The sequence below is a fragment of the Betta splendens genome, chromosome 17 (assembly GCF_900634795.4).
Source record: "Betta splendens chromosome 17, fBetSpl5.4, whole genome shotgun sequence".
In the NCBI taxonomy this organism is placed as follows: Eukaryota; Metazoa; Chordata; class Actinopteri; order Anabantiformes; family Osphronemidae; genus Betta; species Betta splendens.
The window spans coordinates 3,685,031-3,699,840 of record NC_040897.2 but is presented as its reverse complement, the minus strand read 5'-3'; the positions used below and the strand labels follow the sequence as shown (position 1 = coordinate 3,699,840).

The following is a 14,810-nucleotide window of genomic DNA, read 5'->3' as shown; positions in this document are numbered from 1 at the left end:
ACTAAGTACACACTAACATACACTACAGTAGTCAGTGTAGGACAGGTACTGTACATGGCAGCTTAATGTATCGTTTCACACATGTCTTCTTCTTTAACCTTTAGGCCTTCTTGGCCTCTACTAGCACAATAAGCCAAAAAGACCAACCCTGAGCTTTGAGTCGGTCTGAACCTGACTGGTTAAACTTGAATCAGGCAAGGAGCCAAGTGGAGTCAGTGAAATGACTTACTGTCAGTCTGAGTCTAGAAGCTGTTCACCATTTGTTACTATTGTCTTGTTTATCACCGTGTTAGCAGTGACAAACCCACTAAGTTTTGAACTCGGCCAAAGCACACAGAGCCAACCTGCTATAACTGGATCATGTGTAATCACGTGTATTCAAAGGGCTCTTTGATGTGTTCTCCAGCACCAGAACAGAGGATGACAAGGACGTGTTCTTTCGTCACACGGACAGCTTGTCTGACAAAGACATGCTTTGTTAAGAAGACAGCTAATGACTTGGTCTGTGATCTGCATCACAGGACAGAGGTCTGACAATTAAATCACAGCAACACATCAAATGGGTTCCTCTCTGGAGCTCTGTTGCACAGTACCTTTGTTCATTCTCATAAAACTGAGATGGGTGGATGATTTCATCCATCATTCTGTACACAAGATGTGAGTGTTTGTTCTTTATGCTGATGGATACAGTACACTGTTCTTTCATTCACTCAGAGAGTAAATCAGACTTTATGTTTTGTTTTTGTAACCAATAGGAGCCATAAATCATAAAACATGCCCACACTGAGAGCACACTATCTGGTGTAAGTGAGACACAAGCTCAGAGTGGCATCGTTGTGGTTTGAGCCACAGTAGCTCTAGTGGTGATAAAGGTTCTCAAATCACAGTGTCATCCTGCCTTATTTTTGGCATAATTAATCTAAAGTTGAGTGGAATCACACATTTTGTCCCTCTTTGGTCCTTCCAGGCCCCACAGCCAGCATCGTGCTGCTGTCCCAGCTTCAGCCTCTGTCTCGCTCCCTGTCCTCCATCCAGACGCTCTACGTGCCGCTCGTCCTGAGGGACGGGACATCAGGCCTCACCAGCACCGGGACGGTCACCGTGTCTGTGTGTCCCTGCCTCAGAGGAGGGGCGCGGGCCGGGGACAAAGAGAAGGACAAGCCGACGGAGGGGGAGTGGGACTGGGGGAGAGAGGCTGTGTGTGTCCCTCAGCAGTCCACCCTGCCTTCGCCTGGACTCAGCACCGCCGCCCTGCTGGCCATCCTTGCCTGCGTCGCCACGCTGCTCGGTAAATATGCAGAGTGACAGATACAGAACTGAACACAGAAAGCATGTTTTACTACAGCACTTACTGTTGCATATACAGTGATCATTAAATTTAGTGCCTGTAAATAAAAAATACAAAAACAAATAAAAAGTGAAGTAGTTCAGGTGTCTGCTTAACCTGCCTCTCAGCTGCTCAGTCATGTGAATTAGTTTTCCTTCTAATGCTGATCCTTTTATCTCCTCTGGCAAGGTCAAGTGTAATCACCACTAAACAAACAGTTATTATCTGGGCCTCTGTTCCTTATATTCACTCAATAAAGTGCTGTTGCCTTTGGAGAAACTTTCAAATGCTCGATTGGATATTGTCTCGCTGCTGAGAAGTTGTTGGCTCACATCAAGCCTCACGTCAACTTTGTTCAGCCGTTGGATCACTACTTAGGCCTTGCTGATGGGGACATTATCATGCTGGAAAAGACCAGTTCAATCAAAACAGAAAGCCAACGTAGCGTGAAGGTGATCATGCAGAGTGTGCTTTGATGCAATTTAAAATTTAATTCCCTTGGAGTCAAAAGATTCGCCTCAACTTTCTAGCTTTAAAAAAAAGGGGTTAACAAATCGTAGATAGTTTTATTTTGTATGAATTAGTTTTTCTTCTCTATATCAGGTTATAGTTAATCTTTCATAGTAAAACTGAGCAATCTATAAAAATGTTGATTGTTTATAGAGAAGCTCAGGCAACGGCTCCATCGGGATCCCATGATCACACTGGTAACTCCCCTCTGGGCAGACGACAGAAATACATGTACATCATGATATTGTTAAGGACAGATTAGAGTGTTCTCACTCCTTTCAAGCATCACTGGATCCATCCGTGGCACTAATACAATGCCACAGTATTAAGACTGTGGATGTGCTTATTGTAGCAGTTTAGCCTCCTACGCAGCTTCCATATACTGTACAGTACATACACACACTTGTGTGAGATGAAAGTAGTTCTTTCACAGTGTATTTGGCCAAAGCTCACATCCACTCTCATTGTTCAGTCATAGCTTAGCAACCACAAATAGGCACCAAGAACCTGTCAAGGTTTAAACGTTTCCACTTACATTACAAACAACTTGAACAAAATTCTAATCAGATTTGGAATCTTTGTTGTTTGGATGATAGTGTTTTTTGATTAGATAAAAGAAAAACAAAGAAGTGAGAAGGACTGAAAAAGAGACAGTCTGTTATTCAGCTGCAAAAACCAACACATGCTAACGATCACAACCATGAGAGTAGAGAGACATCAGAGCAACAAAATGGAAATAAACTGGTCACTAGATTGTGCATGAAGTCACTTATTGTATTAAAAACTGAACATTAATTATCTCAACATTAAAGACTTTAGCTTTTATTTATCGCATGGCTGGCAGAAGGTAAACGTTGTTTAGATTCATACATCTTCTAAGAAGGAATAACAGTATAAAGGATATTTGCATTGCATTAAAACTCTTTATTTTTATTATTATTCCCATTTTTGAATATTCAATATTAAGTTTAGCTTTAGCTTTAACAAAGCTCGTTACCGGTTGAATAGAATAGTGTGGTGCTACAGTATCTCTGATTTAGTAATGTGGAGTAAGATCTGTGGAGTCATGGCAGAATGAAGCGGCTGCAGCTCGTCGTCCATTACACAGTGGAGGCATGCACCCGACTGGTATCATAGATCGTCCTTTTAACCCAGGGCCTCCTTTGGATTCATTTGTCTCTGCGTGTGTCACCTTTTTGTCTGTCTGGATTTTTCTCCCTTGCTCACTTTCTGTTCCTTCCTCCTTTATTTCCCCTGTGACATTTGCCCCTTTCCTTCCTGTTCATCATTCTTTTTTCCAATTTCTCTCCAATGCCTCAATAACCTTTGTTCCCATCACCACCCCTGTGCAGCCGTGAGCGCCTTGTCATTGTCACTGCGCCGTCAGAAGCGTAACTCCCTGTCGACGCTGGAGGAGGACGACGTACGCGAGAACATCATAACGTACGACGACGAGGGCGGGGGCGAAGCCGACACGGCCGCCTTTGACATCGCTGCACTTCAGAGCGCGCCTCACAGCTCCCGCTCCCGAGGCTACCGCACACTGGACAGCAGGAATATGTAAGTGGGCAGAAAGAGCGTGGTGAAACATGTAGAGACACACTCCAGCAGTCCTCCGCAGGAGAGCTCCAACTTTAAAATCAGTGGCCAATCAAAAAATGGTGACGAAGATCATCAAGTCTCAGTCTCGGGAGTTAATGCTCATTTTGTTCGCTCATTTACGTTCGGCTGCATCAGAGACTTGTTTACACCCTCCTTTGATGTCTGACAGAAACACTGTTTTTGCCTTTGGACTAATAATTAAATCCAAAGGCTTCATGTAAGCCATATGCAGCCGCCCTGTGGAGAAAGGCTGGCGTTATCAGAATTAGCTTCACGCAATTTATGGAAGTAGACAAAACAAAACAGCATAAATGTAAGATAATCCAAATGCAATAATCCTACAACTATTTATACCTTTGTAAAGCTCCCATTTTGTTGCAGATGCTGAATCTGTATGAAAGCTTTGTAGCTTTTGGTTTCTATTCAATTCAGTTATTTTTATATTATATATTTTTATTTAAATACTGTACAACTTCAAACAGTTATTATTTTATATATAGGGACTGTGAGGCAGAAGAGACAACGTTAATAACGTGCAGAACAAGGTCAAATCATTGGATGGAGGGGTTGAACGTATCAGGGAGCTCGCCCAGCAGCTTAACTCAAAGATGCTTCAGATGATTTCATTACAACCTACAAATGAACTTTATTCAGCGTCGCTTTGGGAACGGATGCCTCTAATGTTACTGTAATGAGCTTTCGGGTGGGGAAACGAGTCATGTCTGACTTTCTATGTATTGTGCTGCTGTGGTAAATGAGTGATCAGCAAATCCATACATTTTGCCAAGCATCCAGTCTTTGGTACTTAAATGGTGACTTTGCTTACAGACGTTACGCTCATCGCAGCCAAGACAAAGGTCGCACTTACAGCTGGGCTCAGAATCCTGGAGTGGACATCAACTACTCTGGACCGGGAGGACCTCTCTACGGCCGTCTCTGCTACAGCAGTCACACACTCCCTGTTCTCCGCCGCACACCAGCTGGAGCGTTTGAGTCAGGCCTGGCAGAACTGGGGTATCGCTTCCCTGAAGGCCAGCCAGACCACTCTCTGGTCATCCAGAACCAGGGGGCCATGGTGGGGCCCATGGAGTCCGGGGCCGTGTACATAGCTCCTATAGACCTTAGCACCGGGAGCCGCGCAGGCAGCCGCGCAGGCAGCCGCGACGGAACGGCACCGCAGAGCGGGGTGAGCACCTCGGACGGGGGGACGCCAAGGACGAGTGGCAGCCAAGAGAGAGGGGGAGGCACAGGGACCGCCAGCAACTGCACCGAGGCCAGCAGCGAGGAGAAGGTGAACCACAGTCAAGATGGGGATTGGGTAAGTGAAGGTTTACACATGCTGTGCATTGAAGTGGGAATTTGTCTCTCTGTGATGGGATGCTGTCACTTTCTCTGCACAGAAAAACAAAAGAGAAATGATTTCATAACTCAAAGATTCCAAGACAAGAGAATAAGATCAGCAAATGATGTGTTTGCCTAAAAGCATGTGAACCAGCTCCAGCACAGCAGCACAACTGATTATACTACGGTAATTGGTAGTAAATGCTTAAGGCTGATGGGAAACTGCTGGATTGATTGATTATTCAATTAAATATACACTACCGTTCAAATGTTTGGGGTCACCCAGACACACAGACTGGGATTTCCATGAAAAGTCACACTTTTATTAACACCATAAGTTGTGAAATGAATAGAAAATATAGTCAAGACATTCCCAAGTTTAGAAATAATGATTTGTATTTAAAAAAAAAATTTCCTTCAAACTTTGGTCTCGTCAAACAGACATTTTAAAGTGATCCCAAACCTTTGAATGGTAGTGTATAAACAAGTTAGCAAGAAATCATAAATGACGTAGTCTGATATCGTGCAGTACATCACTGACCCTAAAACAAGCACTGTAATAATCAGAGCTACTGTACTGTAGCAACACAAAGATTAAAATTCAGACGTATCAGAACCTTTATCCTGCTCTTCATTATCTTGTATTTATTAAGCCACAGCAGCTCTCTGGTCTTCCCTTATTTAATTTTCAAATATTTTATCTCTCCATCACCCTCTCCCTCCACTGCCCCCCTCACAGTGCAGTGTTAGCTCATTTTAGTGTTGAATTAATATCTATGACTTCTTCCAACTCTGCTTTCTCTGTTCTGCCTTTTCTTCTTCTGAATCATTTTATCGTCCTCATTATCTGATTTTCCTCCATTTGGGCATTTTGTCATCACACTCCCAAATCTTTCTGCCTTTCTGCCTCCAATTATCTTGTTCTTCCTATTTGGTCAATTTGTTCTCATGTCATGTTGCGTTGTTGTAACCAAACCTAACACTATCCCACCCTTCAGCCCCGAACTGAAACCCCTGGTCCTCACCTACGTTCCTTCCAGGTGCAGTCGGAGACTTTACCCAGAGACCACAAGCTGGTCATGACCCGATCGGGCTCCATGGTTGGCCAAGGTCACGGAGGAGGAGGATGGGTGTGCGACTCAGCCACCCTTCCCATGGCAGGACACAGGGCCACCCGCGCTAGCTTGTCACCAAAACGCATTAGTTCCAGCCAGACTGAGACTGAATCCAGAGGAGCAGGTGCTGCGGGAGCAGGTAATGAAGGTGCAAATGGAGGTGGGGGAACCACCGCGGAGGGACACCGGCCAGCTGCCAGTGCACGCAGCTTTGCCACAGCACTGCAGGGGGAGGTGTCTGGACCGAGGGACTACCCTGGCAGCCTGGGGAGAGGGGGGCTGGAGATGGGGAGCAACTTTGTGGTGGTCAGACCAGACAGGGAGAGTGGAGCTATAACATTGACTGGACCGTCATCCGTCTACCCAGAAACTGGCTTCATCGGGGACTGGCGTGATCGCGTGGACCTTGGGGGATACATTGTGGGTAGACGGGATATGACCCCACAACTTTTGCCCTTTCCTGGCCAGCCTCGAGGAGCGTATGCTGGAGTGATGGGATTTGGAGCTGGCTGGGTACCAGGGATGGAGGCAGCCAGAGGGGCATCAGGGCCTGGTCCCTCTTTGGCACTAAGGGTGGGTGAGTTCCTACGTCTGCGTCTAGCACAGGTTACGTTTGACCCCTCACAGCCACCGTACGACTCGGTGCAGGTGTATGGCCTGGAAGGCACAGGGTCCAGGGCTGGCTCCCTCAGCTCCCTGGAAAGTGAAGGAGAGAAGGATGCAGAGAAGGAGGATTGGGGGGAAGGGCTGGAAGAGTGGGGTCCCCAATTCCAGAAATTATCTCAACTTTTCAAAGAGAAAAAGAAGGAACGAGAGGAGAAGGATAAAGCTGAAGATGGCACCAAGACAAAGATAGAAAAGAAAGAAGAAGCAGTGAATAAAGAAACGGAGGAGAGCGTTTTGGAGAGGAAGTGACTGAGGAAGGATAAAAGTGAAACTAATAGGGGCAAAGGGGGTAAGAAACGAAGGAAGGGAATAGGGTGATGATGAAAAGGCAACCAGAGCTAGAATAATATGAAGGGAAGTTAAAGGGGAGAAAGATGAAGAGGCAAAGTAATAAAAAGAGACAGAGAAAAATGAGCCTGGGGAGGACGGAGAATGTGAAAGCAGGGGAGGGAGTGATTGATGTAATTTAAAGCAATAAGTGTTGAAACGCTGATATGGTTGAGCACAGATACTGAGACAATGCAGGGGCTGCTTCTGCCCGGGGCAGCAACCATTTGTTAAACGCTTTGGACAAAGAAAAACAACCCAAACATCCAAGACCCAGTTTAATTCAACTCCCGTGCACGGAATAAGAAACAGGAGGCGAGGAGGAAGACGTTGCCTGTCACGTGTCTGCTCGTTCTCTGGGTTTGCATGTCTGTTCTGTGCCTGGGAGGGAATATGAATATGGATGTTCAAGCATACAGTAGTGCACACACACACACACACACACACACACACACACACACACACACACACACACACACACACACACACACACACACACACACACACACACGTGAGTGCATATTAACAAAGTCTGAGGTAGAGAGGCAGAGAGACACACAACAAGAAATAACAGGTGTGAGAGTAAAACTGGACATCAGGCACAGTTGAGTACATAAGGATGAGAAGGATGTACAGACGTAGACTGCAATAAGAGAAATGACTGTATAGAAAATGTATAGAAAACTTTTTATTCCATCCAGGTAGAAAAGGGACTGACTCAGCTCTTTGAATAACTTCAACACTGTCCAACCAGGAGCAGAAGAAAATATTGTGAAAACGTTGTGAGACAATTTAGGCATGTGACCCCCAGACCCCACAACCAGACCCGAGATCCCAGACCCCCGACTCCAGACCCCAGACCCCAGATCCCAGACCCTAGAACCTAGAACCAGACCCCAGATCCCAGACCCCAGACTCCAGACCCCAGACTCCAGACTCCAGACCCCAGATCCCAGACCCCAGACTCCAGACCCCAGATCCCAGATCCTGACCCCAAAGCAAAAACCCCATGGCCAAGACCCTGACGCCAGAACACCAGCCCAAGGACCAAATTCCAGACCTCAGGCCGCAGGCCCAGACCTTGACCCCAGGCCCCAGACCCAAGGTCCCAGATCCCGGACCCTCCCTCTCAGCGCTACAGTAGTTTTTAGTTTAGAGACTCACAGAAAAGCTTAACACCACAAAGCTTTGATTGTACAACAGTTCATGCTAAAAGTAAAACATGATGACTTGTATTATTTATACATTTTATGAACATCTTTATTTCTATTTTTTAAGCACAACATGCACCTTCCCCGCCTCCCACAACCTGTGTTAGGGACAATGTATGCATGATTTTTGAAAAACAACAAATGAGCATAAGACGGCAATCGGTTCCCACTTTGAAAATGTATCTGATTAAAGTTGCCACAGACCTGTTCCAAGAGTGAACAGCACCAGAGACGTCTCTAGTGTAGGGAGGATGTCTTGTTGTTGCTAAAGGTCAGGAAGCAAATGAGCTGGAGTTTTCAGCTGGAATGCACTTTTATACTGTGTGATGTCCAATAATAGCTAATGAACAATGTGAAAGATTACAGATGTTTTATAAGATGTCAATGGTTTGACTTACAATGTTTGACTGTATGTAAAAGCATTTCAGATGTAAATACCACTGAATATTATTGCTAAAAGAGAGTATATAAAATGAAAATGAGTAAAAAAACATCCAAATGTTCAAATGGAGCACTGTTAGAACTATCTGTATGTACTGTAGATTAGAAATGGATTAACTGAGCTGGACTAACAGCAAAAAAACAAGACCGTGTTTTCAGCATCTGTGTACTATGTGAACAGGTCCGGGTTCGTTTTGTGACAGCTCTTATCTGAGACAGACACACCGAGGGTTCACTTACACATGTTGGCCTGTGGCACATGCGTGTTGTGCTAAATATTGGTTTCACCAAAGCCCAGCAGCTAAACTGCCCCAGTGAGGAGGCCGGTTGATGAAAATCCACTGGAGTGAGCAGAAATTTCCCCAATGGGCACACAACAGAAATCTAGATTATTATTCTGCAGAACTACAGCAACATGTTATTAATCTGGAAGTGGTTTCTCTCATTATGTTCACAGCCTGGGTAATACTGACTGTAAAAATATCTTTTATTCATAATATAATATACTTTCTAACGTAAACATGGACAATCATCTTCTCTGTCATCGTGGTAAAATACGCCTGGTCTTCTGGACCATTCTCATGTTGCTAATTTTGCGGAATAATAACTAGAATTTAATTGAAAAGCGGATGTGAATGCCTTGAGTGTGCTGTTGCAGAGTGTCAGCCTTTGTCACGAGTTCACTGTAAAATCACCACATACAGTACGTCAAGCTGCCAGCTTTTGCTCGTAATCATAACGTTGTTGAGGTGAGTCCACCATTCAGGAGGCTGAAGAATGAACCCATACACGCTTCTGTTCTCTCTGCTGTACCTGAGCCACAGGCTTGTTGATACAGTGGTGATCGGACCAATGTACAAATACAGCACAACAGGTGGTGACAGCTTTGGGACGGGGGGTGCAGAACCTTGGTGGGACTGGAGCTATAATACATACTACTGATGGTTAATACCTCAATACAATAAAAGCAGTAAATGCCTCCATTAAATTTGTAAGTGTAGCCCAAAACCCCAACAGCGAAGGAGTTTACCTAACATAATTCGATTACAGTTGTTGATGATGTGTCAGAGCACCAAGTAAAAAGCCCAGCTAAGATGCACATTATTCGTCTCTGTCTAACCTACAGTAAGACTTGTATGTGTCATCAGATTACTGTTACTCTGCCAAATCTTCATGTCATCAGTTCACAAAACATCATTCCTGCTACTTCTCACACATCAACAGCTCCAGCATCGCTACAGCTGTTTGACACCCTAAGGCATTTATGTATAATGTAATTTTAAAGATATTAATTTTTACCATCACGTTCTATATCACAAAATACCAAAACATTCAACTTGCTGTGTAATAAAGTAACCTGACTGTTCCCATATTCTCTGGTTTCAAATGAAAGACATCTTCGTTCCAACTACAAAAACAGAACCCAAGCTGTTAGTTCCTAACAAATCTAGAATGACGCTGTCAACTTCTTCTGTTGGAATAAAACGCTCAACTATTCAGAGTGAACATCATGAATAACAGTTTGCCAAAGAACTTGGAGGCATTATCTTATGAGAATAAGTATTGTTGTAAAGACTAATGTGTTGCTGTGCCAACGCATCATCTGGCAAATATTCCTCTTAGCAGTTTGTGAAATGTGCCAACTCTCTCTCTGTGTCTCAGTGTGTAGTGGAAGCAAAGTTACTCCAGCTCCATTGCAAACACAACTAGCATGAGACACCCATGAATGAGCTCTCATTGTCATCTATCTGCTGTGTCCTACAGCCTTGATTGGCTGCAGGTGTTTCAGCTCTTGTGACTGGCTAATTCTAAGTCCTGCTCTGGCTGATTGGTCCAAATCAAAGCAATGATTCGTCCTGATGTCTTGTTGTAGTGTCCCAGACTGGACCACTCCATGGAGCTGATTATCCCACCTCCTGACCCGAATCAAAGGCGTGATTAGTTGATTGAGGCTTGTTTGAGGCTTTTTAATTCTTATGGGACCAACACATCTCTACTAAACTAAACTAACTAACCACAGTGGTCTTGTCAGCTGGTGGATCATTAAACCCTGCACAGTAATTGAGGATGCATTACAATAGTATCTTAGTACGTTATATGTAGCTTGGGTGTGCACAGTGAAGGTCACGACCTCTGGCCTCCTCTTGAATCCAAACCATCCGTCCCACTGGTTCTGCACCCCCCTTGTGACTTCATTGCACTTGCACGATGCTAATTCCACTGTGTGCTGAACAAAGTCTATTTATTTCCGTTGTACTTTTTCTTTTTGTAAATTTGAATAAAAAAGCAACTATTTCAAACAGATGAGTCAGACCTGCTCAGTGCTCCAGTGTGTGTGTGTGTGTGTGTGTGTGTGTGTGTGTTAGTGTGTGTGTGGTGAAGGAAACATAGAGAAGTTGCGCAGTGCATACAAATGTGTACAGACCTTGTGAGCATGTGTCTCGTTGTGAGGAGGTGGGTGTGTCTCGTCAAATTGGCCCCTTGATATTTCTAAGCATCAGACAGTGTGTGTGTGTGTGTGTGTGTGTGTGTGTGTGTGTGTGTGTGTGTGTGTGTGTGTGTGTGTGTGTGTGTGTGTGTGTGTGTGTGTGTGTGTGTGTGTGTGTCTGACTGACTGCAGATTGGAGGAACACCTTGTCTGGTCTGATCCAGCCCAATGGAGAGATATGAGGTCAGTAATAGAGGACAGACTCAGAGGTCTGCATAGCAATCACGCTTTTAGATAGAGGGTGGGGGGGGTCTGTCTGTTTGTTCACTGGCACAAAGAAGAACAGGAAAGAAAGGACGTTTTAAACAGCACAGCAGCAGCAAATAGAGCAGACCTGACAGCTGCAGCCAAATGATACAAGGCGTTTCTCCCAGCCAGTTCAACCCGTCTGCGTCTCATCGCCGGATGATGGATCTGGAAGATGTGCGCCGTCGCTGTGTGACCGAACGGCTGGTTAAAAAGATTTATTACAATAATCAAATACGAAGGGAGGGATTATTTCTACATGATGGTTTGGAGAATGATCGTGTTAGCGGGCTCTCTGCTTGATTACAATGATAATACGCTCCTAAAGTCAGTTCATATATGAGTCTGTTGCATTACATGAAGCTATGTTTTTGATTGGTTTACAGCTGATTCTGTAGAAGGAGCTTTGGTCAACTCAGGCTGTCTGCGCATTCCCATAATTACAGTAGAGCATCCAGCGCCTGATTAAGTCTCTGCTGTCATATTGTACTATATCTCAACAGGGTGTAAAGTCGGTGGAAGAACTTTGACCTGCTTGACCTTCCATTAAAGAACCGCTTATCCGTCGAGCTCAATCATCGACGCTGCAATGCAGCAACCGGCTGTAGGTGAGACGCTGTGATACTGTCAGTAATTACTGTATGCAAACAGTCAGTGATCACAGCGTACAATGGAGGAGCTGAGGTTCTGTTAGAGCCTCGCACCTGGAAACCCCATTCGCTGTACTAGAGAGCTACACGCACGCACGCACGCACACGCACACACACACACACACACACACACACACACACACACACACACGCACACACAGACAGACACTGGATGTGCTGCAGTATTGCATCACGCTGCACACACACACACACACACACACACACACACACACACACACACACACACACACACACACACACACACACACACACACACACACACACACACACACACACGTGTGGACGTACATGGAGATTCCTCATTCTGTTTGAACCGTACTGACACACACCATCCCTCTGGCTGTTCAGTGCAGCGAGCGCTGACGCCTGCATGTGCGCGTGTGTGTGTCTGTTTCGATATTCATGCCTCTGCAGGGCTGTGAGGGCAGCTTCTAAGCACAAGCTTAGAAGTTCAGGACAGCGAGGTGAATTCCAACAGCTGTACGACTCCGGGCTGGAGCAGCTTGCTGGACGTGACACCTTCCTGCCCTGTAGTTAAACGTCTAACCACCTCCAAGGAGCTTTTAACTCCTCCTGTCCCTGCGATTTATGCTCACTTTCTCGCCTCCTCCTGTCTCCCTCCTTCTCCCCCATGCGCTCTCTCGCCCATGCATTTTGCTCGGCACGCTCTCAAGAGTTCACAGGCTCATCTGAAGTGGAAAATTAAATCTTCATTAACAATCTTAATTAGAGTTCGATCTGCCCATAGCAGGCCGACAGGGAATCCATAGTGTAACAGGGGGAGACCTGGAGCAGGAGCTGGTTCTGGTGCTGTGGCGGTGGCGGTGGGTGGAGGATTAGAGGAGCTAATTGGTGAATGGGAACTTGAGGGTAAATTACACTGGGGGTATTTACACTTCCGTAGCAGAGGGAACGAATGGAGGTGGTGGATAATTAAAGTGACCCAGCTGATTGATGGCAAACACCACAACTGTGTAAGATGGATGTTGTTGGTGAAATCTTATTTCTCAGAGGCTCAGAGAGAAGCGGGGGACTTAGAAGGGGGTAATTATTGTTTAGAAATCTTCCTTGGAAACGCTTCTAGTCGTCCCTTGTGTTACTTCAGGTGATGAAAAACCATTCTCAGTGAACTGCCGTTCTTCTGGACTTACCTTTCCTCCAGAAACCGGAAAATCCTTCAACAAGTCTCTTTGTTGAAGCTATGAGAACAGGTGATTGCTGCTTGAGGGAAAACAGAGAAGTTAACTCAGAGCTGATCCAATGATCCAATGACGTGACAACACGTACTGTAGCTCCCTGATTTCTGTCCCCAGAGAGGGGATTATTTGTTTAGTCGTCCAGCTGCTGCTTCGTTGACAGAGGCCACGGGGAACCGCAGATATGGAACATGTGGCTGTGAACGTGCGAGTCTGGGCTCCCACTTTATCTGCTTCGCCCCGTGGTCGGCTGCTCCGAGCAGGGCGATCATATCTGCAGCAGTGTTGTTGTGGCAGCTGAAGACTCGGGAGAGGAAGACAGACTCTATTTGCACAGCTGATCATTAGAGGCAAGAATAAAAGGAGAACATGATAGGCAATTACAGCAGCACAAACAGAGGCAGAGAGAGACAGACTCCAGTTCATTCATTAGCGCTTTGTGTAAGATTGGTTAATTGTTCAATGAAGTGAGCAGAATGACAAATTGGGGGGATTTTTTTGCCTTTGGTGAGATGTTGATGAGGATTCATACTCGTCAGCTGAGCCTCTTACTGTCCTAGATCCTGAAGCAACGTAAACAGCTGAGGGCTGCGGAAACGCCAGAGCCAGCGTTTGCTTGACTGACTCTCCCACTGTGAGTGAGACCATTAACAAGCGTTCCGTCATCAGACAGTTCATGAATTCATCCTACGTTCTGGCGCCACATCTTGAGCATAAAAGTAAGGTGAAATTTGTTTATTCTACTAGAAATTATTCAGAACAAATAAGCAGCAAATAAAAGCAAATAATAGAAATGTATTCTTTCAGCCGGCGCTGTTCTGTCCATTGGGTTTCTTATGCTTCTATTATTTCAAAATCCACTGAGACTCCTTGTCTTTTATACTATATGCAGTGCATTTTATCATTTGACCCTGTTGCATCCAAATCAAATCAATTTCCTGTGCCATCAATTCCATGACATAAATATTTAAACTAGAATGTGGAGCCCTGTCATCACACAGCAGGAGGAACCTAGATGCGGCAGGTTTGCACCTTCTCCACATTGGTTTGACGGTGTGGACCCCCCCCACCAGTCCAAAGACGTGCAGTCAAGTTAAGTAGAGACTGCCCGTAAGATGGAGTGTGAACATGGATGTTTGTCTGTCTGTGCATGGAGCCCTGTGATGGAACGTGACCGGGGTGAACCTGCCTCTCACCCGACTGACAGCTAGTATAGGCTCCATCACCTCCACGAGCCTTTTGGTGGATGGATGTCCAGCATATTATTTTCATTTCACTAGTATATAATCACACTCTGGGTCTGCAACATCACTACTGGATGTGTTTGCAGGTTGTATGTAATTCTGCTATTGCTGGTAGTGGTCTGAAGTTCACCAGTGTGTGTGTGGACACCGTTCAGCTTCGTGAATATGGAGCACTTTGTTGGAATATGGATGTAATCCACAGCATGCCATTGATTTGTGTCTGCTGCCACCTGCTGGAACAAGAGCTGCAGTAGGTCTGTTCTGTCATCCATCCACTTGATCACTTCTACAACTGTCACTCACATTATCACAGCTGTGGCTGAACTATGAGGGGGAAAACTCCCAAAGAGTCTTAATGGAGAAAGAAAGAGTCAAACCTTTAAAGAGTCCAATAGTGTGTTAAAATGGTTTATCGCAGTAAACGA

The 14,810-nt window shown here is 45.3% G+C and overlaps 1 protein-coding gene across 6 annotated transcripts in view; it reads left to right on the top strand.

Annotated features, from left to right (window-relative positions):
• Positions 1 to 14,810, top strand: part of LOC114843888 (cadherin-24) — a 120,463-nt gene that overhangs the window by 98,121 nt on the left and 7,532 nt on the right. For 3 of the 6 annotated variants that reach the window (XM_055503645.1, XM_029130716.3, XM_029130718.3), the window contains 4 exons: positions 968 to 1,288; positions 3,190 to 3,397; positions 4,268 to 4,757; positions 5,779 to 10,844. In XM_055503645.1, the coding sequence (XP_055359620.1) occupies positions 968 to 1,288; positions 3,190 to 3,397; positions 4,268 to 4,757; positions 5,779 to 6,810 (2,051 nt within the window). In that variant the 3' untranslated portion in view covers positions 6,811 to 10,844. Of the gene's footprint in view, positions 1 to 967; positions 1,289 to 3,189; positions 3,398 to 4,267; positions 4,758 to 5,519; positions 10,845 to 14,810 lie in introns of those variants that run through there. The other 3 variants (XM_029130719.3, XM_041068000.2, XM_041067999.2) reach the window with 3 other exon arrangements.